Raw genomic sequence first — 25,827 nt, 5'->3', positions numbered from 1 at the left:
GAAGACTATCGTGCTAAAAGATACTATGAATGAAAAAACTTTCAGAGAAACATGAGAAGAATTGGATGTGCTAATACAGAATTAAGGAAATTGAACTAGGAGCATAATACCAAAGTAATGTAAGCAAAAAGAACCCTAAAATGATGCATCATCTTACACAATTATGACCAACCTGGGCCCTGGAGAAAGGGATGAAGAGATGTCTCCCTTCTTTACTTGGACAACCTTAGCTTATGCTCCTCATTTTGGTGCCTTCCTTATATTTAATTTATTTTTTTTATTGTTTTAAACCCTTACCTTCTGTCTTAGAATCAATACTGTGCATTGGTTCCAAGGCAGAAAGTGGTAAGGGCTAGGCAATGGGGGTTAAGTGACTTGATAAATGAACTACGATATAGCAAGGAATGACTATATTGATTCTAAGGCAGAAGGTATGGGTTTAAAAAAATGAATCACCTAAAGTCACAGAGGTAAGTAAGCATCTTGAAGCTGAATCTGAACTCAGGTCTGCCTGACTCCAGGCCCAGTGTATTATCCATCACATGACCTAGATGTGTAGGTATTTTATATCTATTTTCTCTAACCCAAAACTATAGAGAATAGTAAGTGCTTAATAAAACAGAGAATGAAAAACAAGAAGAGGGATGTTTTAGTATTTTTAATGTGGTTTAATGTGTTCAGTATCACATACTGATACATAAAGACAAAGGAATGGGAAAAGGGTTCTCCACTGAGCATGTCAGAAGTCAGAGTGCTGACCCATCAAATAGAGGAAAAACAAACAGCCAAGAGAATAAAGGTTTAGAGTATTCTAACAAAGGCTTTCAGTTGAACTTAACAGGTAGGAGAGGCTTTGGAGGAGAGTGGGGGGGTCAGAAAGGTGCTAATCTTCCTATCTCAGAAGAAAAGCAGAAAAAAAGAAAGAAATCTCATACCCTGTCCCTTGTTAATATACTAAATAAGCTTTCTTGCATAGCTATGATTATGAATGTACAAAGAACTACTACTTGAAATATAAGTGCACAGAGAAAAATAGTACATGATATTAAAAATAGACCTTACTAGAAACCATCTTATCATTTTGTCTCTTTAAAAAGAGAACATACAGTACAAAGGAAGACCCAGTTTGCCCTATACCTTGAGTCTCTGAGCTCACAACCAGTGATCGAGTTTGGGTCTAAATAAATGGAAACAGACCTTAAGTGAATGATCAGGCCACTACTCTACAGCCAGCATAGCAAACTATGGCCTGCGGGCCAAATCTGGCCTGCCATCCTGGAAGTTAAAATGGTTCTTCTTTTTTTAAAATGAAATTTTATTGTACTTAAAAATATAAAAAACATTTTTAGCTAGCATGCTGTACAAAAACAGGGAGAAGGCCAGGTTTGGCAGCCAGGCTGTAGCTTGCTGACCCTGGTCTAATGTGTCCTTGGCACACCAAGAAATAAGTCTCTGGTCCCTTCTATACCACTGATGTGTGTACCCAGGGAAGCCAGGATATTCAAACAGCTCAGTTAAGCACATGGCCAAATTTGCGTTCTGATATTTAGGAAGTAAAAAAACTACCAAAAAGGAAGAAAAACAATGGACCTCACATAAACATAGGGAGTATAACTTTAAAAAAATGTTTAAAGTTCTAGTTAGAGTGAAGATGTTAGCTATTATTGACTTTGCAGTGGCAAACTACCTTGTAACAGTTTTGTTGTTTTTTAAAGAATTCTAGTAGGCTTGCTTATGAGAAAAAATAACTTAGTTTGTTATGTGCTTATAAGTATGTATGCCAATTATTTGAATAGGCTGCCTATTTTTTAAATAGGCAGTATATAAACTTGCACTGAAGTATTCACAGCTGATATGTTTCCATAAAGGTCTTCATGAATGCTGCCAGCTTCTGCACGTCCTCTGTGGTGACGGCATTATACAGAGAAGCACGAATTCCTCCAACAGACCTAGAGGAACCGAAAGGAAAATGTTTATAACCACACATAAAGAGAGACACTTATGAAATACACTACTTTCCATTTACCATTTTCTGAAGGAAGTTGAGAATTAAGAATATGAAGAGACCTTTCAAGAATATCAAGTCTGACCTCACCCTCTCACTCAGTATGGGAATTGTGACATTCTCGACAGTCATTGAGCCTTCACCTCTGTTGATGAAGACTTGCTACTTAATGAGATGGCCAGATCCATCATGAGACAGCTCTAATTATTAGGAAGGTTTTTCTTAAAATAAACCCAAATATGTCTCTCACTTCTATTCATTGTTCTTAGATGTTGAAAATAAAAATGAGGCTAGATCATTTCTATGATAATGGCTCTTTCTTAGCAAATTACAGTTGGTACTTTAAAAAAACACACACTAAAGGACAGGTGTCTGGCCATTCAACTCAATTAGCTTTTACTTTTTCCTAAAGATATTAAGCCAAATATCAGCCTCTAACATTTAAGTCATTTTACTTACCTATGCCCTTTCAAGGAGATCATATTAAGGTCAAGAGCTTTCTCCAGAAACTTTTTTTCTAAAGCATCATCTCCCTTAATTCTGCCAATATTGAAAGGGATGTTCATTTTACTTCTGTTCTGTTTCTCCACTGGGCATCTGAAAAACACTACATTGGTTAATATAATTGTTATGGAATATGTAGATTATCATCAATAAATTATGCCTTGAAGTCTTCCTGCTCTCAAGACATTTAACAACCTAGTCAGGAAGGGTTAACGGGAGCAGAAGAAAAGGATAATTCAAATAAATGGAAAATTCATCAATCAATTAACATTTATTACACACCTACTCTCTGCCAGATACTATGCTTGTAGGAGTATAGATGCAGAGGAAGAGTTCAGAAAAGAGAGCATCACAGTGGGCTTGATGGGGGTGGTCAGGGCAAGTCTTTTACTAAGGAAGCCTTGGGATCAGTTGAGCCTCATAGAATTACAAAGATCTTAAAAGGCAGAAGAAAGGGATACTGTATTCCAATTATGGGTAACAAAGCATTATGTAAGAATTAAGCTCTTTTTCTCTTCATCTCTTTCTTCCTTTTTCTCTTACTCTATTTCACTTCATCCCTCACTTCCTCTTTTTTCCTCTCTACCTTTTTCTTTTTCATCTCTTGCTTCCTTTCTCTTTCCTTTCTTTTTTCTTCTTCCTCTTTCCTCTTTCCCCTTTTTCTCTCTTCTTCCTTCCTTCCTTCCTTCCTTTCACATATCTAGATTATTTGGTGTAGATATATATTGTTATTTGGTATGCTTCTAACTCCCTACAAAAATTTTTACCTTGTATTTATTTTGCATATAATCAACTTATGTATATGCTGTTTCCTTCAATAGACATAGGCTCCCTGAGCAAGGGGCTATTTCATTTTTGTCTTTGTATTCTTGGTACCTATCTGCTGTTATAAAGAAAAAGATCCTCCTAGGGCAGGGGTCGGCAACCTTTTTGGCTGTGAGAGCCATAAATGCCACATTTTTTTTTCCAAAATTTTTTTTAAACCCTTGTACTTCAGTGCACTGTCCCATAGGTGAAAGATTGGCAAGGGTGGGCAATGGGGGTCAAGTAACTTGCCCAGGGTCACACAGCTGGGAATTGGCTGAGGCCGGGTTTGAACCTAGGACCTCCTGTCTCTAGGCCTGACTCTCACTCCACTGAGCTACCCAGCTGCCCCCACGCCACATTTTTTTTAAATGTAATTTCGTGAGAGCTGTACAGTGCTCACAGTGTGTGCTCCTGTAACAGCGCCTGAAAAAAAATTGACTTTATGGCTCCTGCAGAAAGAGCCATATCTGGCCCTCAAAAGAGCCAGATATGGCTCGAGATCCATACGTTGCCGACCCCCGTCCTAGGGGATAGAGATATCTAGTGAGGTGGAATGTATCTTTGTATTCTCCCTAGGTGCTGATGATGGGGGAACACCAACCCCAATCACCCTTGCTAGTTGTTATAATTTCCTCTTTCAATAACAGTTGCCCAGGAAGGACCCTGAACAGTCAGGTGGATGGGTAACCCTTTCAGGTACCCCTGAGGTTGGATCAATTATTAATATTGGGCTCTGATTAGCCTTGGATCACATTGTTCATCTGACTGCGTTTGCTCCCTCCCCAAGGGTCGTGATATAATGACCACTCATGAAGATACTTATTAAATACTTTATCTATGATCTTAATTAGGGAAAGGATAACCAGGATTGGGGATTGGAGACCCTGTCAATCTAATATCTATAATCTATAATCACTCAGGGCTAGAGGTTATTGTCTCAGTAAAGCTGGAGCTATTGTTCTTCATAACCCCTCTGGTTCAGCTTGGCCACTGCCAAAATAGAGAAGTGACAGCCCTTGCTGCAGCTGTATTGGTGATTTCCTCTCAGTTTTCTCATTATCAGTTTTGGTGATGTGTTAGCCTTCGCAGCCTTCAGGAAGTATTTAAATCCTACCACCCTCTTCTTCTCAGACCTCCCTTCCTCCCTTCACCACCCAGGGACCCAGAGACCTAAAGAGCTAGGAAGATTCAGAGACGTAAAGATCTAGGGACCAAAGTCCAAATCAAAGAGAAAGAGAACCTCCTCCATATGGCTGTTAGGGGTATTTATACTCTCAGGCTAACCAACTTTTGCCCCTGGCTCACAGCAAATGGGAACATTCCAATCTCTCCAACTGCCTCACTTGTCAATCAAGGTGAGACCAACATTTCTCAGAATTTGAATATAACACTGCCATATTGTTTGGTACATAGTAGGTGCTTAATAAATATTTGCTGATTAAGTGATACAGTCTTGTACTACAGTCCTAACCCAATACCTGGTCAACCATATCCAGAATGGTGATAACTGGGCCCTCAAAGGCTAAGCTAGGTGCTACCAAGCTGGAAAGGCCATGAGCACGAGCCTCATGATGGGTAATGTCTCTCTTTTGTTTAGGGAACCTCCTAGCTGAGTTCAGAAAGCTTCAGTGCAAGTCTAGCTGCAGGAAGAAAGCATTTCAGTTCCAGAATGTTTCAAAGAACATCTAAATTAGATAAGATTTGAAAACTCTGTGAGCTAAAGGAGTACTGACATCAGTAAAGCAGACTTCCTTAAGGTTATTTATGTAATCCAGCTAAACATCATTATTTTGGACTCCATAAACTCAAAATCTCCAATAATTAGGAGCTGAAGTTTCTCTTTGCACAATCTGTGAAGAAAGAGTGTAGGAAGTAAATGAATAATGTAAACGAGATTATAGGAAGCATGATTAATCTACTGGAGAGAACAAACTGTTTTTCAAGGCTTCAGCACACAAAACTGCTTAAATGCAAATAATACTAATTATCACAAACTTCATCTATTCATTCTAGCCTGCCCAGCAGGGGGCACTTTTGTATAGCAGGCCCAGCAGGGGGCAATGTCAGCAGTGACTATAGGTACTTAAAAATAATAAAGCTTTATTTCTTTTAAGAATATTCTATAATTTGTGTGTTTCACTGTTTCATCTGAGAAAGGTCCCATGGGGAAGCAGAATGAGGCTCTCACTTTGTCTATCCAGCTGCAGATTAGAGGATGCTTTGCATCCCGTTGGCCCATCCAGCTGCCCACCTGAGCCATTTGCCATCTGCCCTACCCTACATCAGGTCTCAGCTCCTACCTGCCTTTTCCACTTCTTGCTCTGGACACGGTCATTAAATCGGTATCATCCTTGCTTCAAATGACTTCCTTTGTGTGGACTCACCATTCTTATTACTCCAGGGACCATAGTTCTCTTTCCTGGTCACCAGCCCCTATACAAGACAGATGTGGATGCACAGGGCACTCCCCAAACTAGTGATTTTTAAAGAGATTTAGAGTTGATGAAAGCAAGGCCAGGAAATAGAAAATTAATATGAGGGTGGCGTGGACCTATAAAAGCAATCTCAGCAATGCAGAAGGGCAAAATAAGTCAAAGCTTATTTTAGAAAGGCTAAGGACAACAAAAAGGGTTTAGTTTGGGGGAGAGGATTGTTTTTAAGTTAAGAGTGAAAGAAAAAGGAGGCTCAAGGGAGAACTGGACTTCTGCTTGAGGTAGACAGAGCAATGATAACAGATACTAGGAAGACAGCAAAAGTGTTCAGTTGTTATTTTGTTTCTGTTTTCTCTGCAGAGAATAACTTTTATGTTAGAAATAACTGAAAAACTGACTAACATGGAGTGGATACCCACAGCAAGAAATAAAGCCTTAGTGAATCCTGATCATCTGACCCAGATAAAACTCCATCTTCTGCACCCTACCAATAAAACAGTCAGTGAGATTGCTGAGCCCCTGTTAGAGAGATTGCAAAAGATCATAGAAAAAAAGAAGAAGGATCAAGAGGCAGAAGGTGCCCTTCCTACTGCAATAGGAAATTTCTGAAATACTCTTGGAGAAATCTGAAAATTTTGTGAACACAGGCACAACTGCACATGATTGGTGAGAGGCAAGTAGTAGCACTCAGAATCTGAACAGTTCTAATTTGTCCCCATCCCCCCACCCCACCCCATCTCTAAACAGTTCTAATTTCTGTCTCTCCCACTCCATCTCTGGACAGTTCTAATTTCTGCCCCCCCACACTCCATCTCTGAACAGTTCTAATTTCTGTCCCCCCCACTCCATCTCTGAACAGTTCTAATTTCTGTCCTCCCCCACTCCATCTCTGAACAGTTCTAATTTCTGTCCCCACACCCCATCTAAGCAGCCCTGACATGCTAGACTGGAAGGTGTTCAATGGCTAGGGAGGAACCTTATTGACAACCAACAACTCTTGCCTAAGGGGAAGAATCACAGTTGGCTCTTGGGTTCTGATTTTGAAAATAATGAGCAACTGAGTATATTTTCCAGGGATACTATAGAGATGTAAGAACAACTAAAACTGTTCTGGGAGGACAAAACCTAGTATTGTGCAATCATTCATTTACTTATTTATTTATTTTTAAGCAGAGAAACATTCCATTTTATTTGAAGTCTCTGCTAGGTGGGATTCATTAAAATTAAACTGCAAATAAAGGCTGTAGAAGGGAATTTCCCATTAAAAGTTGTTCTCTCCCCTAGAGGCACATACATAATTCCTATGAAAGTTAATAGGAGTCAAGCTCACACCTTTAAGGCAGAATAGATACTAAAGGGAATTACCAAATGCCTAGTAACTGGGCTTTGGACTTGAGTTGCAGTCCCTTCTTTTCCAGGAGATGCTAGGTTTTTTCACAGCTGACATTTAAATTAAAAACACAACAGCTATGCTGTTTAGACATTCTACTACTGGGAAATGCAAAGTACTGGTTCTAGTCTAGATGTTCAGCAATTAAATATACATCTTATTTAGAAAAAGGAATATCTACCCTGTGGAGAACTTGACTTTCTCCCCCAAAATTCACTTTTTCTACAGCAGTACAGGTGGTACAATGGATAAAAGTACTAGCTTTGGAGTCAGGATGACTCAAACACAAATCCTGCCTCAGACAGATACTAGCAGTGTGACCCTGTGGAAATCACTTTAAAAAAAAAAAACCAAAATTATCTGCCTCAGTTTCCTCATCTGTAAAAATGGAAATAATAGCGCGTACTTTAACAAAGTGGTTATGAGAACTGAACCAGGTTACATAAGTAAAGGGCTTTGTTAACCTTAAAGTACTATTTAAATCTTAACTATTATGAAGGAACACAAGAGTCTACTACACTACAGACATCTTTCAAATACTTCTGCTGCTAACCCACTGTTTAACTTCAGAAAAGTCACTTCCCCTGTCTAGGCCTCAATTATCTCATCTGGAAAACAAAGTGGGTAGATTAAGTGATCTTTAAAGTCTATACTAGCACAAAGTCTACCAAGTTTCTATGAAGAAGAAAATCTGAAGTTTACAGGAAGAAAATTTAAAAGTCCACTTAACCATCACTATGGATTCAGGCCAGACCATTCAAAGCATAGCAAAGATTAAAAATAATTAATTCAACCTTGGAATGTTAACCTTCAACATTAAAACATCTGAATGAGAAAGTGAATAGAAGTCAAAGAAATGTATAAGAGATTGAGGAGGGAACAATCTCTTCTAACCAAGAGGATAATTAAAGCTATCATTTAACCACTTAAAAAATTAGTTCATATTCATGCTCTCCATAACTTTATTTATGATAGCTATGTGGGCAGCAGGCATGGAGTGCTAGACAAATTTGGACCCAGACACTAAATGTGTGGTCCCGGGCAAGTCACTTAACCCCTTTCAGCCTCAGTTTCCTCATCTGAGAAATAGAGAAAATAAAAGTACTCAGAGAGTTGTGAGGATCAAATAAAATAACCATATAAATCTACAAACCTTCAAATGTCATATAAATGCTTTTTTGTTGTTCAGTCAGTCTGACTCTTTGTGTCCCTGTTTGAGGTTTTCTTGGCAAAGATACTGGAGTGGTTTGCCATTTCCTTCACCATCTCATTTTACAGATGAGTAACTGGGAATGGGAAATGCTGCATATGCTATCAGAATAGGCTGGGGGGGGGCTTTTCACCATCAGTTTCGCTTTATTACAAAGGTAGGTTCAGAGAGAGGGCATTTAGGGAAATTACTGAGGCAAAACGAAACAAAAAATAGAATTCACCACCAATAAAAACTGGTTTTTTTAATTTAATTGGCTTACATGGGAAAATGGGGGCACTAATGCCCTGCTGGTAGGACTGTGAACTGATCCAATGATTTTGGAGAGCAATTTGGAATTACAGATATTATATAATGTGTAATATTATATAAAATTATTGCAGAGTCTATTTCTCAAAAAGATCAGGGAAAGAGGAAAAGAATCATATGATTTAAAAGATTGATAGAAGCTTTCTCCTTGATGGTAAAGAAGTGGAAACCAAGGGCATACCTGAACAAACGGTGGTATGTGATTGTGATGGCATATTCCTACTGCGCCATAAGAAACAATGAACACAGATTTTTTTCAAAAACTTGGAAAGAACTATATGAGGTAATGAACAGTGAAATGAGTAGAGCCAGAACATTATACACAACCACAGAATTACTCCTGGAAGAATCAACTGTGAATTTTACCTCCAGAAAGTGAACAGAAAGGTGAAATATGAAAAAAAAAATATGGTATTAATTTATGCAGACATGTTGGCCATCAAATGATCTTCTGTGCCGTGGGAAGAGTAGTGAGGGGTGGGCAGGATTTATCATGCAGAGAGAAAGAAAAGTAAGATAAGTTAAAAAGTGTAACAGATTTGTTTTTTTCATTTATGTACTATCTTCCTTTGTATATGGAAATGCTTGTTTGGTTTGGTTTAGTAAAATTTGGAATAAAAATTTAAAAAGAAATGTAATTGGCTGCATACACTGAAAGACTGAAAGGATCTGAGTTACAAAAGGCAGAGTAAGAAAACAGTTTCCATTCACTAAATTCCACTCACTAAACTCCACCCAAGTACCACAATGAACCAAGATCATTGCATGGAAATCAACCAGGGTCTCCTAACAGATGTATTGATGAGCCTTGGGACATGGACCAAGAAATGGATTGCCCAACCAACCTGGATAAATTCAGAGGCTCCTCAAGGCTGGCTACTAGAAAATAAATGTTCTTAATAATAACGAGGATGATAATAATTAAGAATAATAATAACTAGCTATAGCACTTTAAGGTTTGCAGAGCATTTTACAAATATGATCTCATTTGATCCTCACAACAAGCCTGGGAGATAGATGCTATTATCTCCATTTTACAGATGAGGAAGCTAGCATATATAGAGGTTAAGTGATTGGTAAATTATCTGAGACAGGATTTGAACTCAGGCTTTCCTGACTCCAAGGCAAGTTCTGTTCACTGTGCCACCTAGTTGCCTCTAATAATGATAATGATTAATAGCTGTTGTTTGCCCATTTTAGTTGTATTCAACTTTTCATGACCCCATTTGGGGTTTTCTTGGCAAAGATACTGACATAGTTTGCAATTTTCTTCTCCAGCTCCTTTTACAGATGAGGAAACTGAGGCAAACAGGGTTAGGTAATTTGTGTAGGGTCACACAGCTACTCAGAGAGCTTAAGGCTGGTTTTGAACTTATGAAGATGAATCTTCTTGATTCTAAGCCCAGTGCTCTATCCACTACAACACCTAGCTGCCCCAATGATTAATAATAATAGCTAGCATTTACATGGCACTTTAGAATGTACAAATAGCTTTACAAATATTATTTCATTTTGTCTGCACAAAACCCTTGGAGATAGGTGCTATAGTAACCAATGAAATAATGAAACCAATGTAATAAAAGTAAGAGGTCTTGATCTGTATTCATAGGAGGAGTATCTTCCTGTTTATCAACAATTTCCTGAGGTTCTGAAGAAGATGGGGTTCTTCCAGGAACCTCTATATTGTGTACTGTCTTCCAAGCTGAATGAAGCACATGTGGAAATATTTCTGGACTAATGTCTTAGCCATTACTCACCTAAGGCATGACCCAAAGACCAGAAGAAAACAGTGTGTTCTGCCTTAGAGAACTATAAAACAAGTCTGCTGTTTGGGCAGGACCCCCCAGGTTGCTCAGATATATCATATAGACCTGAGACCCCATATTTTGAGATTAAGCAATTAGAGATTCTGAGATTAATTCTCAGATGAGGGAAACTAGAGAAATCATATAATAGAAGAAACTAAACACTTGGAGTTCTTTTGGATTTAATCAGAGTATTTCCTGAGTTACTACTATTTTCCTTTGAGCTTTTAGCTTTAAAATTGGACAATGAGGGAAGTCAGAATAATGGTGCACTGTTGATAAAGCTGTCAATTAGTCCAAGTCATCCTGGAACTATGCCCCGAAAGTTAACCAGTAGTATTAGGCTGATACTCCAAAATAAATCAAAAAAGGAAAAAAGGACCCATCTATGTACGAAAACATTCATTTTGTAGTAGCAAAAACTGCAAAGCTAAAAGAGTGCCTATCAGTTGGAGAATGATAAACAAATTATGATTAATGAATTTAACAGAATACTCTTGTACCAGGAAAAATAGGAAGACCTTCCTATATGAACTGATAAAAGGAAAGTGAAGAAAATCAGGAGAACCTTTTGTACAGTAACAACAAAGAATTAACTTTGGAAGGTTTAAGAATCCTAATCAATCCAAGATTAACCAAGACTCCAGGGGATTTATGAGGAAAGATTCTACTTGCTTTCTGAGAGAGATATAATGGGCTCTAGGGGCAGAATTAGGTACATTTTTTGATATGGAGGGGAGTAAGGGGGAAAAAAGATTTCACAACCATCATAAAAATTCTAAATATAGAATCTATTTGATACTATTTTTTCCTTGAAAAGACCAAAACAGAAGTCAAGCCACCAAACATCTTGAAACCTCAATTATCTCATCTGAAAAATTAAGAGGTTGTATGTGAAGACCTCTGGGGGGCATTTCCAGCTTTAAATCTATGATCTTATGACCCTATTAAAGGGAATAGTTTGGCTCAGATGCTTTCCTTTAATGTGTGAGAGGAGCAAAAACAGAAGAAAAAAATGGCCTCAATATGGCAGCAGCACAAAAGTGGACAGATCTGTTTGTCTACTTCGGGGGCACTCCTTCTCTTGGCTTCCATAAGTTCTTTTGATCCACTTCAGTAACTTTTCCTGCTCAAACTCTAGCTTGTTTGTACAGGTACATTTCTTTCTCAAAAAAATTCCCAAGAGTTAATGCCAATGAGTTCCATTCATCTCTGAATAATGTGCTTAAACTCCCTGAAATACCAATGAAAGAGCAGTAGGAGGTAGGTGTAAAGAGAAAGCAACATACCAGGGGGATTTGTAGCTAAAAGAATTACAGGATTCATACTGCTGCAAGAAGGTGGGAATCAGAAAACAGGAAATGTGGGCTTCAGCACTCCTCTAATGAAACTGGGACCTTTGTGGACTAATTGAACAAGGTAGTGAAATGAACTCATGGGCATCACTGGAATTTGAGTCACATCACTGCCTTCTACAAAAGACTGACAAGTTCACTGGGAAACTTACAAATAATGAATGGTCTAAAAGGAAATCATTTCTTCAGTGAAGCTCTCCCAGAATTACAGAAGATATGTAGAAAAACTGTCAAGAGCTACCTAGGACAATGTCTCCAGGACATGCTAATTTCAATTTAAGGGAAGGATATCTCAAGAAGCAAAAAGAGGTGCCAGAAGGAGTCCTGAATTTGAAGAAGGTAAAAATTAGAATTGACCTGAGGAGTCATTTAGTCCAACCCCTGCCATAAACAGGAATCCTCTTAAGAATATCATTAAGAAATGATCAATCTAACTCCATCTTGAACACTCTCAGTAATAAGAAACTCACTACCTACCAAGAAAATCAATTCCATTTCTGGACTACTCTGGCTGTTAAGTTCTTTTTTTTTATACTTGAGTTGGCATCATTCACCCTTTCTATTTTCTAGTTTTATTTCTATGTTCTGGATGCAAGAATAAGTCGAATTCCTTTTCCACACGACAACCCTTTAAACATTTGAAGACAACAGTGAGCAAAATTTGCCAAGTCTTCTCTTCTGTGGGATAAATATGTGCAATTCCTTCAACTGATCTCTGAATCTGAGAAGGCACTTTGCCCTGCTTTTACAGAGGTGGGAGACTATGTGTAAAGGATACTATACATACATATATTCTGTGCATGTATATATATTATATATGTATTACATGCATATGTATTCATCTCTATAAAGACAGTCTATATTTCATTTGCATATATGCACTATTGTCATATTTCATTATATATTCACTAAGTATATAGTGAATAGTATATACATATATAGAACATATAAAGTGAAAGTCATCTGACTTAAATGTGTAAGATTTTTGCAGTTTTTTCACTTTGCTAAAATTTTTTGTTTGTTTTGTTTTGTTTTAATTAACAAAACAAATTCCTGAGGTTTCAAAATATAACATTTAATGCAACTGTCATTTAGGTTTGGGAACAGATACTGCACATGTCTCCTGCTATGTTCCAAGTTCTAGTCCCATAATCCTGGGCAAGACTTGGCACAAGTGCACAGGAACACAAGAGTTATTGTGAAGCATAAAATGGAAGATTTTGGTACAAAGACTTGGAACACTTTGGGCTATTTGAACTGGGCAGTAGAAAAAACTCCTGGGTATCATGAGCACAAAAGAGGGCCCCCATTCCAGTCCAGGAACTACTACCAAGGTTACTGAGTAATCTAAAAATAATGGCCTAACAGGGAATTCTTTTCTTCAATGAACTCCCCAGGAACTATTCCTCCTAGTCAACATCCATCACCACTAGTCACTGAAATGGAGTGTGGCCTCTTTCCTAAGCAAAAAATCAATAGCAAGAGGGAATGTTGATTGCCCCTGGAAAGTAACGGATCTTATCGAGAAATCTGATTTTCAGTCTCTGGGTTGAAGCACATTTTGTCCATCCCTCATGCCCCTTGGGAGGCAGACTACTTGTACTGTCTCCCAGGCAGAGAGAATAGAGCAAAATTTCAGAAAGGCTCTAGGCAGATGCAGGAAAACATTATGGAATTGCCAGGAAGTTAAGCACTGGCCATTTTAAGGTGACATCAACAGTAGCAATCTGTTTTCTCCCAAAGATCAATTGTACAAGAATATTTTGTATATGGCATGGCACAGGAGATTTGAGTGTTGAGTTTGCATTCAGAAAGATCTAGAATTGAATCCTACTTTGTACTTATTGCCAACTTCTGGGTCTGTTTCTTCCTCTGTAAAATGATAACAATGATGCTGGTATAGCACCTCTATCACAGGGTGACTGTGAGATTACAATAAGACAAAGGATGGGAAATTGCTTTGCCAACTTTAAAACATTGAACAAATGTCAATGTTATTTATTATTAATATTATAAATGGGGAGGGGGCATCTAGATGGTTCAATGGATGGAGAGCCAGGCCTAGAAATGGGAGGTCCGGTGTTCACATCTGGCCCCAGACACTTCCTAGCTGTTTGACCCTGGGCAAGTCATTTAACTCCAATCACCTAGCTCTTTCTGCTCTTCTGCCTTGGAACCAACACTTAGTATTGAGTCTAATCCAAAAGAAAAAGGCTTAAATAAATAAATGTACACACATACATGCATATTATATATTTATAAATCTATTTACTATTTATAAATAAATATTCTATATTCTGTATTATATAATATATTGTTCATAAATATATTCTATAACATATAGCATAAATATTACATATATTAAATGAGATTTTTTGGAACAGGAGTGATTAGAATTGAATTCAAGAATTAAAATTGAAAAGAGATGCTTATAGTTTATTCTATGAGATGAAATGAACCCTAGGATAACTGTTTACAGGCACAGAAACTCAAATGAGAACAGATGTCCTAAGGAGACTGAAGTCTCAGAACAAAATTATTTTACACTAGAATTGACGGTTGCCTACCAGGGAATGAATATCCTAGCTGCAATCTCTAAATGTAAGATGCATCATAAAAGAGGGGCTGCTCAGAGGTTCTCCTTCCATTTAGCTTCACCCATTCTTTTTAAAAAACTTGCCTTTTCCCAGAATCATTCCCTAATGCTTTATATTTTCCACATTAAGACCTGAAGATATGCTCATGTATTTAAAATTTATAAAGGGTTTTTTGCTTTCTTTAACTGTCCATTTCCTTAGGAGAAAGCATATATAAGAGGGAAGTTCAACAAGACAGCAGGGGAGAAGAGAGTCAGTCAATGGGGGAAGTTCCCACAAAAAAAAGCAAAGTATTTTAAAATAAGAAAAAGTTAATGGCATGGTTTTAAAGAAATTAGGGACTTCTAAAATGGGAATTTGGGGATAATAAGAACCATTCTAATAACATTTTTATTCTGGGGGAAAATGTCTGAATGGAAAAACATAAATATGTATATATGTATAAATATACACATACACACATGTACATATATATAAAGGGGACAACCTAGAGGAGAATTCAAAAAGATTAGGAGACAAGGATGGAATAGGTTTCAAAGTAAGAGCCATGGGAAAGTTTCAAAGAATTATGCCATGACTGATATAGGGCAATGATTTCATCATCATCATGACCAAACAAAACAGTTGGTCACTACCAGTCACCAAGAAGCAAATCCCAGAGAAAGCAGATTAAAATCTTTATATTCCCAGATGGTTTCTCCAGCACTCATTGCAAAGAATGCACAAATACAGAAAGATCTCAGGATATAATGGGTCAAAATCAGTTGCTGCATCATTCCAAGAGCCCAACCTTTCCCAGGTAGTCAGAGTTGAACGAGAGATGTATCACTAGGTAACAAAGATGATGGGAAGATCCAGATTTCTGCTTCTAACTATGCCTTGTTACTAAAAGCTTTATAGTAACTTCACTTGTCTAGTAGCTTTTGGAGAAACAGCTCTGGAAGGCCTAGGATGGTCACTCAGCATTGGACCTTGGGGGGACGTAGCAGAGAGTGTGGGCTGGTTAGAGACTTTATGCCTTCAACCTACTTCTATGCCAATCATGAACTCTCCACCTTAAATAGGTCCATAACTTTCCAGTCCCAAATATGTGCAAGGCTTAGTATTCCTGCTTCTTTATATTTACTTGTGCTATATTACCTTCTTGCAATTCCCCATCCATCTTCATTCCAATACACATCCTACCCATCCTTCAAGGCCCAACTCATTTCCCAGCTCCATCCTGAAATCTTCTATTTGCTTCCACATACAATCTTTTGCTAACACTAAACTCCTAAAGCACATTTAATCGGTTCCATTCATTCCAACACCTGATCATAGACTGTCTTGTACAGGCCTGTTAACAAAGCACGGTGGAAAAAATGCTAGATTCAGTCATTGATCTAAAATTCAAAATGGTTCTGCCATTTCCTGGCCCTGTTTCCTCATTTATAAAATGAGGGGGTTGGAGGAGATGATCTTTAAGATCCCTCCCAGATCTAAGTCTATAATTTTATGACTCTAAGCCTCTTAAGGACAGCAATTGAGTCTCAATGCTTTTTTATTTCTGCACAGCACCAAGCATGGTGTTAGGCATTTAAATAAAGGTCAATCAATGAAAAATATATTGTTTAATTATTTGGTTTCATAAATAATTGGTTGCAGGCAACTTACCTGTCCCCAGAGCAGACTTCATAGAGCTAGTCTGGGAAAGGGAATACTATCTGGTGGTATAGAAAGCGTTTTACTCTCTTAAGGGACAGATACCAAGTGGAAGGGTATCCCAAGAGTGGGAGTTAAAGCCCAAACATGAATATGTATCAATAGGATAAAAAACATGGAACTCTGTCTGAAGGGCATATAGAAGGGGCAGGGAGTAGAACAAGATGTTTTCTCCAGAATAGATCTGCTCTTTTTGTGTGCCCTGGACCTTCTGGGCAATTTGGGGACGCTTATAGACTGCTTCTGGGCATAATGTTTTTACTTATATAAAATAAAATACATGGGATTACAAAGGAAACTACTTATATTGAAATTTAGTTCAAAATACTAAGAAACAAAAAAGTTCCCAGACTCCAGCTTCAGAACCCATGTCCTAGAGGGAAAATAAATTTGTTTATTTGTTTTCTCCAAGGCCACTTTGGTGGTGAGAGGCATCTTGTAGTCTTGGCTTACAAACTTGACTACCTTCGTGTTTGTTTTACCTTTCCCTTCTTTCCTATTTTCCTCTGTTTTCTGTCTTAACTTGTCCCATGCCCTTCTCTTCACACCTACTTTTCTTATTCCCTCTTTTTAATCCTACTCTGGGCAAGCTGATTTGTCTAGTTGGCCATTATGAAGAGGCCAGGCAGAAGGCCAAAGGAATAGATTACAGTTTTGTTATCTCTTCAAGTAAACGTTGTTGACAGGCTTTCCACCCCCATTAATATCCCCTTTGCTAATGGAACCCACAAGCAGTTCTGTGGTGATTGTCTTTAAGATTAATTAAGGTTCTTTCTTTCTCATAACATTATTGGTTATATGAATTAACAGCAAGGAGAGTGGCTTTGGCACAATTATTCCCTCCCATCCTTCCTTCCCCTAAATGTAATTGGTTTGAGAATGCATCACTGTTTTTAATTTGACTAATTGCTAAATTCATCTGCATTTCTCTGTATACACATGAAATGATAGCAGTACAGAAACATTCCCATAGCAAGAGATGCCAAACTCAAATTTAACATCTGCTGTGGATAGTATATAAAGTAACAGTGTAGTGGAAGAGCACTGGTCTTGGTCTCAGAATTTCTGGTTCTGGTCTTTACCAGCTACAGAACCTTGGAAATTTAAAAAAAGAAATAATCATCTTTGAATGAACTACCTCATATAAAGCTAAAAATGCTTGATAAAACTTCAAGTGGCATAGAATTTTATATTGTTATAAACTAGAGAATCTATATATGAATTAATCATAACTATACATTAAACATAAAGTTGGTAAACTGGCTTTATGACTTCAAGCACTAAATAAATAATCATCATAATCCAAAGATAAATTAAGGTAGACTCTCAGATCCGTTGGGTACATGTCCTGTAGTGAACTAAAGGGAGGTCTTGAGGGGGCAGCTGGGTGGCTCAAAGGTTTGAGAACCAGGCCCAGAGACAGAAGTTCCTGCCCTCAGATACATCCTGCCTGTGTGACCCTGGGCAAGTCATTTAACCTCCACTGCTCCTTACTGCTCTTCTGCCTTGGAACCAATACACAGTATTGATTTAAGATGGAAGGTAAGGGCTCAAAAAACCAACCAACCAAATAAATAAATAAATAAATGGACAGATGGATAGTTAAATAAATAAACAAGGGGAGGCTTTGACAAGAGTTGAATGGGAGGGCCAAGAATGGACAGGTATGATCTATATCACTCATGATAATATCCATGTTAATAAAAATCACACATCCACTTGAATATATAATGGCAAAGAAGATACTTTATATAAGAGTGATGACTATATAATAAAAATAAAACCAGTCACTATTTTTCCCAGTCCCTCCTTTTATTCCCCAGGCCACCAAGACTTCACATGGTCACCAATGCTACTTTAGTAAACTAGGAATATTCCTTCTGGTAAGACAGAAAACCATCAGGTCTTGCCACTTGTTACCACTATTTCTTAAGGCTTTTGGGGTCTTACCATTTGCTCTCATGATATGTCCAAAACGTCAGGCACTACTATCTTATTGGTAGATATAACCTAAAGATCCGAGAGCCTTGCCATGGACCCTGTCACTGACACCCCTGCCACTTTTTTATGCATTTTTCTCTCAGTTAGAGAATGGGTCCCTTGAAAATATAAATTATGTCACTGTTTCTATTTCTATCCCAAATACTTAGAATACAGTTCTCGACACAAACTAAGCACCTAATAAATATTTTTTTTCATTTGTTTACTCTTTCATTACTACTTCAAGCACTTGAAAGCAATGTGGAACTAGTGATGAGGGAAGAAAAAGAGAAAGCTCTTTTTAAAATGTCCTTTAATCCAATACATCTATAGTTGTTTCAGATATAAGAAAAAATCCATTTGCTGGTATGTTAACAAGTATCCGTTGGCTGATTACACTCGCTTACTGGTGATGGAACACACCAAAAAAATGTGTTTAAATGACGAGGAGATGTTGAAATGTCATTATCAATTTAACTTACATAATCTTCCTTCCTTTCAAAAGCGTTTAGTGTTATTTTACTCTTAAATGGGTGATGCTTCCTGTCTGATGCTATGGATGGAGGAAATGTGGGCTTATTAGCTCTCATTCCCATTCCAGTCCTGGGAGAGCACAATAAGAATTTCCTCATTTCCCGTTTAAAGCCCTTTGCAATCTGGTTACAGCTTACCCTTACCTTTTCAGATTCATTCCTCATTAATCCCCTTCATATCATCTTGGCACAGCCAAAACTGGCCTATTTTGTCTCTAAACAGAACGTTTTCTTCTGTGCCTCAGTATGAGCTGTCCTAGACCCAGGATGAGCCTCCTCCTCTGTTTGGCTAATGAATATTATGAGACTACGGCCACCAGCACAGAAATGTGAGCCTCTGGCGGCTGGGAAGGTGTCACAGAATCCAGTCAAGGCCATGAGAGATAAGGGTCCCAATCTCTTTTGAAACAATCTAAAGTCAGCCCTGACTGAATTGAATCAGAATCTCTCCCAACATCCCTTTCCCCTCCTCTTTCAGCTTATTAAGCAATTACAATGTTCACAAAACGTGGACGTGACAGATGAATACCTTTTTTCCCCATCACTCACTTCCTTAAAATAGAGGAAAATGGTTAACATCCCACTTGGAATACACATTAGAGATGGAGCTTTCCTGTACCAAAGGGGAACGCTGGGAAAACATCTTAGGGGCTTCGCTCTTTCCCTCTCCCCTTATGCTCTTCTTCCCGCTATGTGGGTCTGATGTAGATACATAGATCAGTATCCCTTGTCTCTAGGCTAGAAGGCTCAGTGGATAGAGTGCCGGGCCCAAAGGCAGGAAGATCTGCATTCAAGTCCAGCCTCAGACACTTCCTAGCTGTGTGACCCTAATGCTCTGTTTACCATAATCCACAGATGAAGGAAATGACCAAGAAAACTCCACAGAGGGTCATGAAGAGTCAGATATGACTGTACGATTGAGCAGCAACACAATCTTTTTTGTTCTGAACCTTACACACATTGGATAAAGCGCCAGGCCTAGAGTCAGGAAGATCTAGATTCAAATGTGGCCTTAGACACTGACTAGCTATGCCACTCTTAGCAAGTCACTTGGCTTCTGTTTGCCTTAATCCACTAGAGAAAGAAGCGGCAAACTACTCCGTGTTTGCCAAGAAAACACCCTTTGGGATCATGAAGTCAGACCTGACTGAATGAGTAAACAATAACTGTCTTTAACCATTCTGGGGCAGGATCCAGTTAGCTGGGAAAAGCATCATTCAATAAATCTCATTTGAATAGGCAAGTTTTATGCACAGGTTGCTTCTCTTTTCTTTTCCGAATATGAATACTGATTTGCCACAAAATCACTTATTTCCAAAGGCATGTTTTGGCAAATATAGGAATTATAATGGGTTGGAGAATTTAACTAATTCTCTTAATTTAAAAAAAATCTTGTGAATTCAGAAAAATAGCACAAATTCTAATGTTTACCTCTGGTGAAAATTATGGCTTTTCAAGAGGCAATAGATGAAGGCAATTTTTCAACATTTCAAAAAAGTCTAAGAAGGAACTAAATAATCCTTTTTTAACCCAGAAGATAAAAGACACTTAATTAAAAAGTGCTTGTCACTAATGTCAGTGGTGACATTAATGTCAAATAAATGATGTGGTATCATAAATATACACTTTTAAGTTAATACAACATAAAACAGTAAAATGAGATCATATCAACTTACACATAGAATCCTTGGGATTCATCAATGATATCATAAATCATTTTAGATTTGATTAGGCTAAGTTCCTCCATAGCTGTAGCTCCGCCATTATTTTTAATCCATTCCAGGACCAAGCCCATGACATAGATGCTGAAATAATAACAAAAGAAGCCATTTAATTTAGCTCTGTCAAGGAAAAAGGACACATGTAAGTGGCATAATCTAAGTCCCTAAAAAGGATTAAAAATACATATTTACTTTCCATTGCTTGAAAGTCCTAAAAATACTTCTACTACATTACTACTATTCTTACAATTCTCTTCCTCCTCCTAATATTACTACTACAACCACTAAAAATAATTTGAACAAAGTCTTTTCTTTGCAACAACCTCATAGTACCATTGTCTCCAGTGGTCTTCGTAAATTCAAAAATTTGCCAATGGTGACCTATCTCCATGGTTTTGAAGCGAGGAATCACACTTTCCAGGCCTTTTGGATCCTGCTAGGGGAGGAAAGTTTGGAAACAAAAATGATAGCACTCAAAATATGTAGAGGAGAGTGCTGGCTGAAGAAGTATCTTCAAGGGCCCAAGCTAATCTTGCAAAACCTTTTTTTTTTTTAAAGACAGGTGGCTTACCTCCATTTCACAGGTTGTCTTTTAGGCCAGTGGGGGAATATCAAGTTGTTTTAGGGAAAGGGACAGAGTGAGGTTAGCATTCAAAGAAGTCCAGCTATTACTAGTAACATCCTCTTTAGCAGATCTGGAATAATGGTACTCAGCCTCTATGCAGAAGATTCATACTAAATACTAAAAGGATGCCTAATGGCTCTCTAGGACAGTGATGGCAAACCTTTTAGAGATGGAGTGCCTGGTCCCACCCCTCAGGCTGGATGCTATGCCCACCTCTCCCACCACAGGCTTGGTACTTTCCACCCCCACTGGGGAGGGAGGAAGCACTCCCATTGGACTACTGGATGGAGGCGTGGGTGAAGAGAGGAATGTCCTCAGCCCACAGAGAGGGGGAGGGGAGTGCCCAGCGCCTGTGAGCCACTCTCCTTACCCCCTGTGCAGTCCCATTGGCTGCTGGGCAGAGGGGCGGAGGATGTGAAAAAAATATCCTCAGGTGTGGTGGAGAGGGGGAAGGGAACAGCTCCATCTTCTGCCTTTCTAGTAATGAACTGGGGGGAGGGGATGGACAATCAGAGCACTCTGCATGCCATCTTTGGCCTCTGTGCCACAGGTTCGCCATCACTGCTCTAGGATATGCCCCGTGTAGTCAGCTATGGTGTAATGAAAAGAGTGTTGAATTCAGAGTCCAAAATGGATTTGAATTTCCATTTCTACTGTTACTGAGCCTGTTTCCTCGTATAAAAATGGAGATCATACTAGCCCTATCTCACAGGGTTGCTGGGAGTTATATATGTAAAGGAGAGGCAGATAAGTAGCTCAATGGATAGAGCCAGGCCTGGAGATTTGGGAGATCACCTGCTTTCGTAGGGGACTTGAGACTATTTTGGAGATCTGGATTTGAGACAAAGGTAGCCCAGGCCTAGCTCATCATTAACAGTGCCTCTGTAACTGGGACAAGACAACAGACTACAATGAAATAAAGACAAGATTCTCAGGGACAAGTCCTAGTCTCTAAGACTCTACACCTGATAACTCTTTCTAGATCCTGGGAGTCTTATTAAAAAAAATTTTTTTTCATATGTTCCAAGGCTACTTAAATACTGTAGAGTCATAAAAATTGAGTATCAAGGGAAGACACAGGCCTTATAACATATAGCCCGAAAATGTTCAAAGCGTCTTAATATATGACTCCAAATGTCTCTAATACCATTTCAACAATTTAGGGGCACTCTTAGCTTAATCAGTGGAAAGAACCCAGGATGTGGAATAGAAAAACAAGATTTCAGTACCAGCTTCATGACTTGCCAGTCATTGAACCTTATACAAAGCACTCAATGCCTCAGTTTCCACATCAGTAAAACAAGGAATGATAATGTTGGCACTATGTCAGAAGACTGTTGTGAAGATCTAATGAGATAAGTATTACAAAAAGCTAGAGAGATAACTATTATTAACTTCAAGGTTCATTATTTTCTTTTTATACATATTATGTTATCAACCTTAAAAACTCATTTCCTGAATCAATTGCCCTAAACTGCTTCAATTTCAGCTTTAACAAGGTTAGCTTGTAGGTCTAGAAATGCCTGGGAACTTCTTTTTGATAAATGCATCCAGAATTTGTTTTTTACAGTTTTTCAAAATTACTAAAAATTGTAAATTAAATTACAATTTTTTAAAAATTAAAAAACTAAAGTTATCACTTTTTATACACTATACACTAATAATAATGATACATTCTAAGTATATGCAATACTTACTGTCATTCCACCATCTTGTATCTTCTTCATAAGTAATCCTATGAGCTCTAGGAATTTCTCCATGAGTGCTTTAATGCCTGATTATATTATCCAACCAAATGAATTCAGAACTTTGTGATATGGTTACAGTTCTCCCAGTGACAGTGGAGAATTATTGTGCTTGGCACATTTCTATGAAGTATGGGTACAGTGTTGGTACCTTTGAAACCAATATTCCCTTTCCCCATTCCCACCTTAGAATATGTGTCCTGACATAATCTATGTTATGTAGAAATATATAACTGACAATCAAAAGTTATCTCTGAATAGAATTTGAGCTAATGTTCTTTCCCTGAAATGGCATCCCTTTCATGTTGGTTAGGGTGACAGAAAAGTTACCTGGCTTGATTAGCTAACTTGCTCACTATTGTATGTCAGTGAGTTCAAATATCTTTGGGTTTTTTTTAATTTTTTAGTAAAATTTTCCATGGTTACATGATTCATGTTCTTACTTTCCTCTTCACCACCCCCTTCACCCCGCCTCCCCCATAACCAACATGCATTTTCACTGGTTCAAATATCTTTGGGTTCAATTCTTTCTCTTTTTTTGTCCATATTAGCCATGTTACAAGCAACACAAATAAAACAATTAAAGACTTTTTAAAAAGTATGCTTCAATCTGCATCTGGAGTTGATCTAGTTGTTACTATATATTTCATTCTGGTTCTGCTCACTTCACTTTGCATTAGTTCACAGAAATTTTCCCAGGTTCTTCTGAAACTATCCCATTTCTTATAGCACCACAGTATTCCATCACAACCATATCACAACTTTTTCAATCATTCTCCAGTTGATGGACATCCCTTCAATTTTTAATTCTTTGCCATAGCAAAAAGAACTGCTCTAAGTATTTTTGAAACAAATAGTTCTATAATCCCTTTGGGATATAGACTTAGGTCAAAGAGCATACAGTTTTGTTTTGTTTTTTAAAACCCTTGTACTTTGGTGTATTGTCTCATAGGTGGAAGATTGGTAAGGGTGGGCAATGGGGGTCAAGTGACTTGCCCAGAGTCACACAGCTGGGAAGTGGCTGAGGCCGGGTTTGAACCTAGGACCTCCTGTCTCTAGGCCTGACTCTCACTCCACTGAGCTACCCAGCTGCCCCGAGCATGCAGTTTTATAGCCCTTTGAGCATAGTTCCAAATTGTTTTTCAAAATGATTAGATTAGTTCACAACTCCACCAATAGTACATTAGTTGCAATTTTCCCACATTTGTCCTTTTTCCTTTTCTGTCATGTTAGCCAATCTGATAGAAGTGAAGGGCTATCTAAGAGAGTTGTTGCAATTTGAATTTCTCTAATTAGTACTAATTTAGAGTATTTTTTTATATGACTGCTAATAGCTTTGATTTCTTTTTCTGAAAACTGTCTTCTCATGTCTTTTGACCATTTATCAACTGGGGAATAGCTTTTTTTATATATGAATTGGGTCCAGTTCCTACATATATGAGAAATGAGGCTTCAGAGAAAGAGAAACTTGTAAAATTTTCCCCTCAGTTTTCTTTTCTCCTAATTTTGGCTATATTTGCTTTATTTTGTACAAAAGCTTTTTAATTTCAGAAAGTTATTGATTTTCCATCCTGGGATGCTCCCAATATCTTGTGTGGTCATAAACTCTTCCCTTATACCTAGATCTAATGGGCACATTTTTCCATACTCCCCTAATTTCCATGCTTCTCTAATATCTCCCCATGAGATAATGCTTTATGCTTAAACGGCATATCCATTTTGATCTTATCTTGTGAGATGTTGGTCCTTGCCTAGTTTCTGCCAAATTGTTTCCAGTTTTCCTAGCTATTTATCAAATGTTGAACCTCTTACCCTAAAAGCTTGTATCTTTGATTTTACCAAACTCTAGATTACTATAGTAATTTATTACTACCTATGGTATACCTAAGCTATTTCATTAACACATCACTCTACTTCTTAGCCGGTACCAGATTTTTTAAAAAATAAGATTTTATTTTTTCCCTAATTACATATAAAAACAAATTTTAACATTCCTTTTTTTTAAATTTTTGAATTCCAAATTCTTTCCCAATGATTTACAACTGATCATATTTTAGTCAAAATTTTGTTTTTGTTGATGACTATCAAGGTAAGAATTTTAAAAGAAAAGATGTCAAGGAAATGAGGGCTCAAGAGAGATGGATAATAGACTTAGGAATGAAATTCTCACAATACAATCACAAATTAACCTAATTAGAAAATAACAGAAGTCACTAAAAATAAACAACCTAGCACCTTAACAATCTGATGAGCTCAGACTTTTAAAGGACATGTACAGGAAGATGAAAAGACACCTATAAGGAAGGATGACTACTAAGAGGTGGTATAGAAAAAGCAAAATCTTGACCTGAAACTTAACATCAATTTTGCTGATGACATAGAACTGAGGAATAACCAACATACCTAAGGGCAGAATAATGCCCCCAAATACTGAAAGAATGGAAAGATAGGATAAATCTAACAAGATGAAATGAATATGGATAAATATAAAGTCTGGTATTTAAGTTGAATAAGACTAATACACAAATACAGAATAGAGAATTCCTGATTTAAGAGTAGTTCACATGGAAAAGATTTAGGAATTTATTTGGCTATATCCTCAAAGAGCCTACAAATGTTGCCAAAATTGGTAATATGACCTTGGGTTTTCTTTAATACAAGGATAGCATCCAGAAAAGTGGAAGGAGTCCTACTATACTGTCTTAGCGAAAGGACATATGGAGTTGTATGTCTACTTCTGGAACCCAAAATGATTAGTTTAGCCAGAAGGAAGAAACCAGATAAAAACTACTCCATAAGAAGTGAAAGATAAAGAGACCAAAGATTTGGGACCTACACAAAAAGAAAATTTATCAGATTATAAGACCTGTCTTTGACTATCTTATGGGTTATGATATCAAAGGAAATTAAATATTCTATGAAGCTCAAAGACAAAACTAATACCAATGACAAGAAGTTACAAGGAGACAGATTTCAGCTCAGGAAAAGCTTTGTAATAAATAAGAGTTGTGTACAAAAATGGAAAGGGTAGCCTTTCTTGTGTTAACTTTTAAGTTTAAAAAGTTTAAAAAGAGGCTACACAGTCATATGTCAGAAATGACAAAGAAT

General features: G+C 37.7%; 1 protein-coding gene across 2 annotated transcripts in view; it reads right to left on the bottom strand.

Annotated features, from left to right (window-relative positions):
- Positions 1-643: 643 nt before the first annotated feature.
- PSAT1 (phosphoserine aminotransferase 1) overlaps positions 644-25,827 on the bottom strand; it is a 39,409-nt gene continuing 14,225 nt past the window's right edge. The window contains exons 7-9 of one of the 2 annotated variants that reach the window (XM_044657231.1): positions 20,305-20,433; positions 2,465-2,602; positions 644-1,949 (exon numbers count right to left, since the gene is read on the bottom strand). In XM_044657231.1, the coding sequence (XP_044513166.1) occupies positions 1,844-1,949; positions 2,465-2,602; positions 20,305-20,433 (373 nt within the window). In that variant the 3' untranslated portion in view covers positions 644-1,843. The remainder of the gene's footprint in view (positions 1,950-2,464; positions 2,603-20,304; positions 20,434-25,827) is intronic. The other variant, XM_044657232.1, reaches the window with a different exon arrangement.

The sequence above is a fragment of the Gracilinanus agilis genome, chromosome 1, assembly GCF_016433145.1.
Source record: "Gracilinanus agilis isolate LMUSP501 chromosome 1, AgileGrace, whole genome shotgun sequence".
Classification (NCBI taxonomy): domain Eukaryota; kingdom Metazoa; phylum Chordata; class Mammalia; order Didelphimorphia; family Didelphidae; genus Gracilinanus; species Gracilinanus agilis.
The sequence above is the reverse complement of the archived record's forward strand: the minus strand, read 5'-3'. Positions and strand labels throughout refer to the sequence as shown.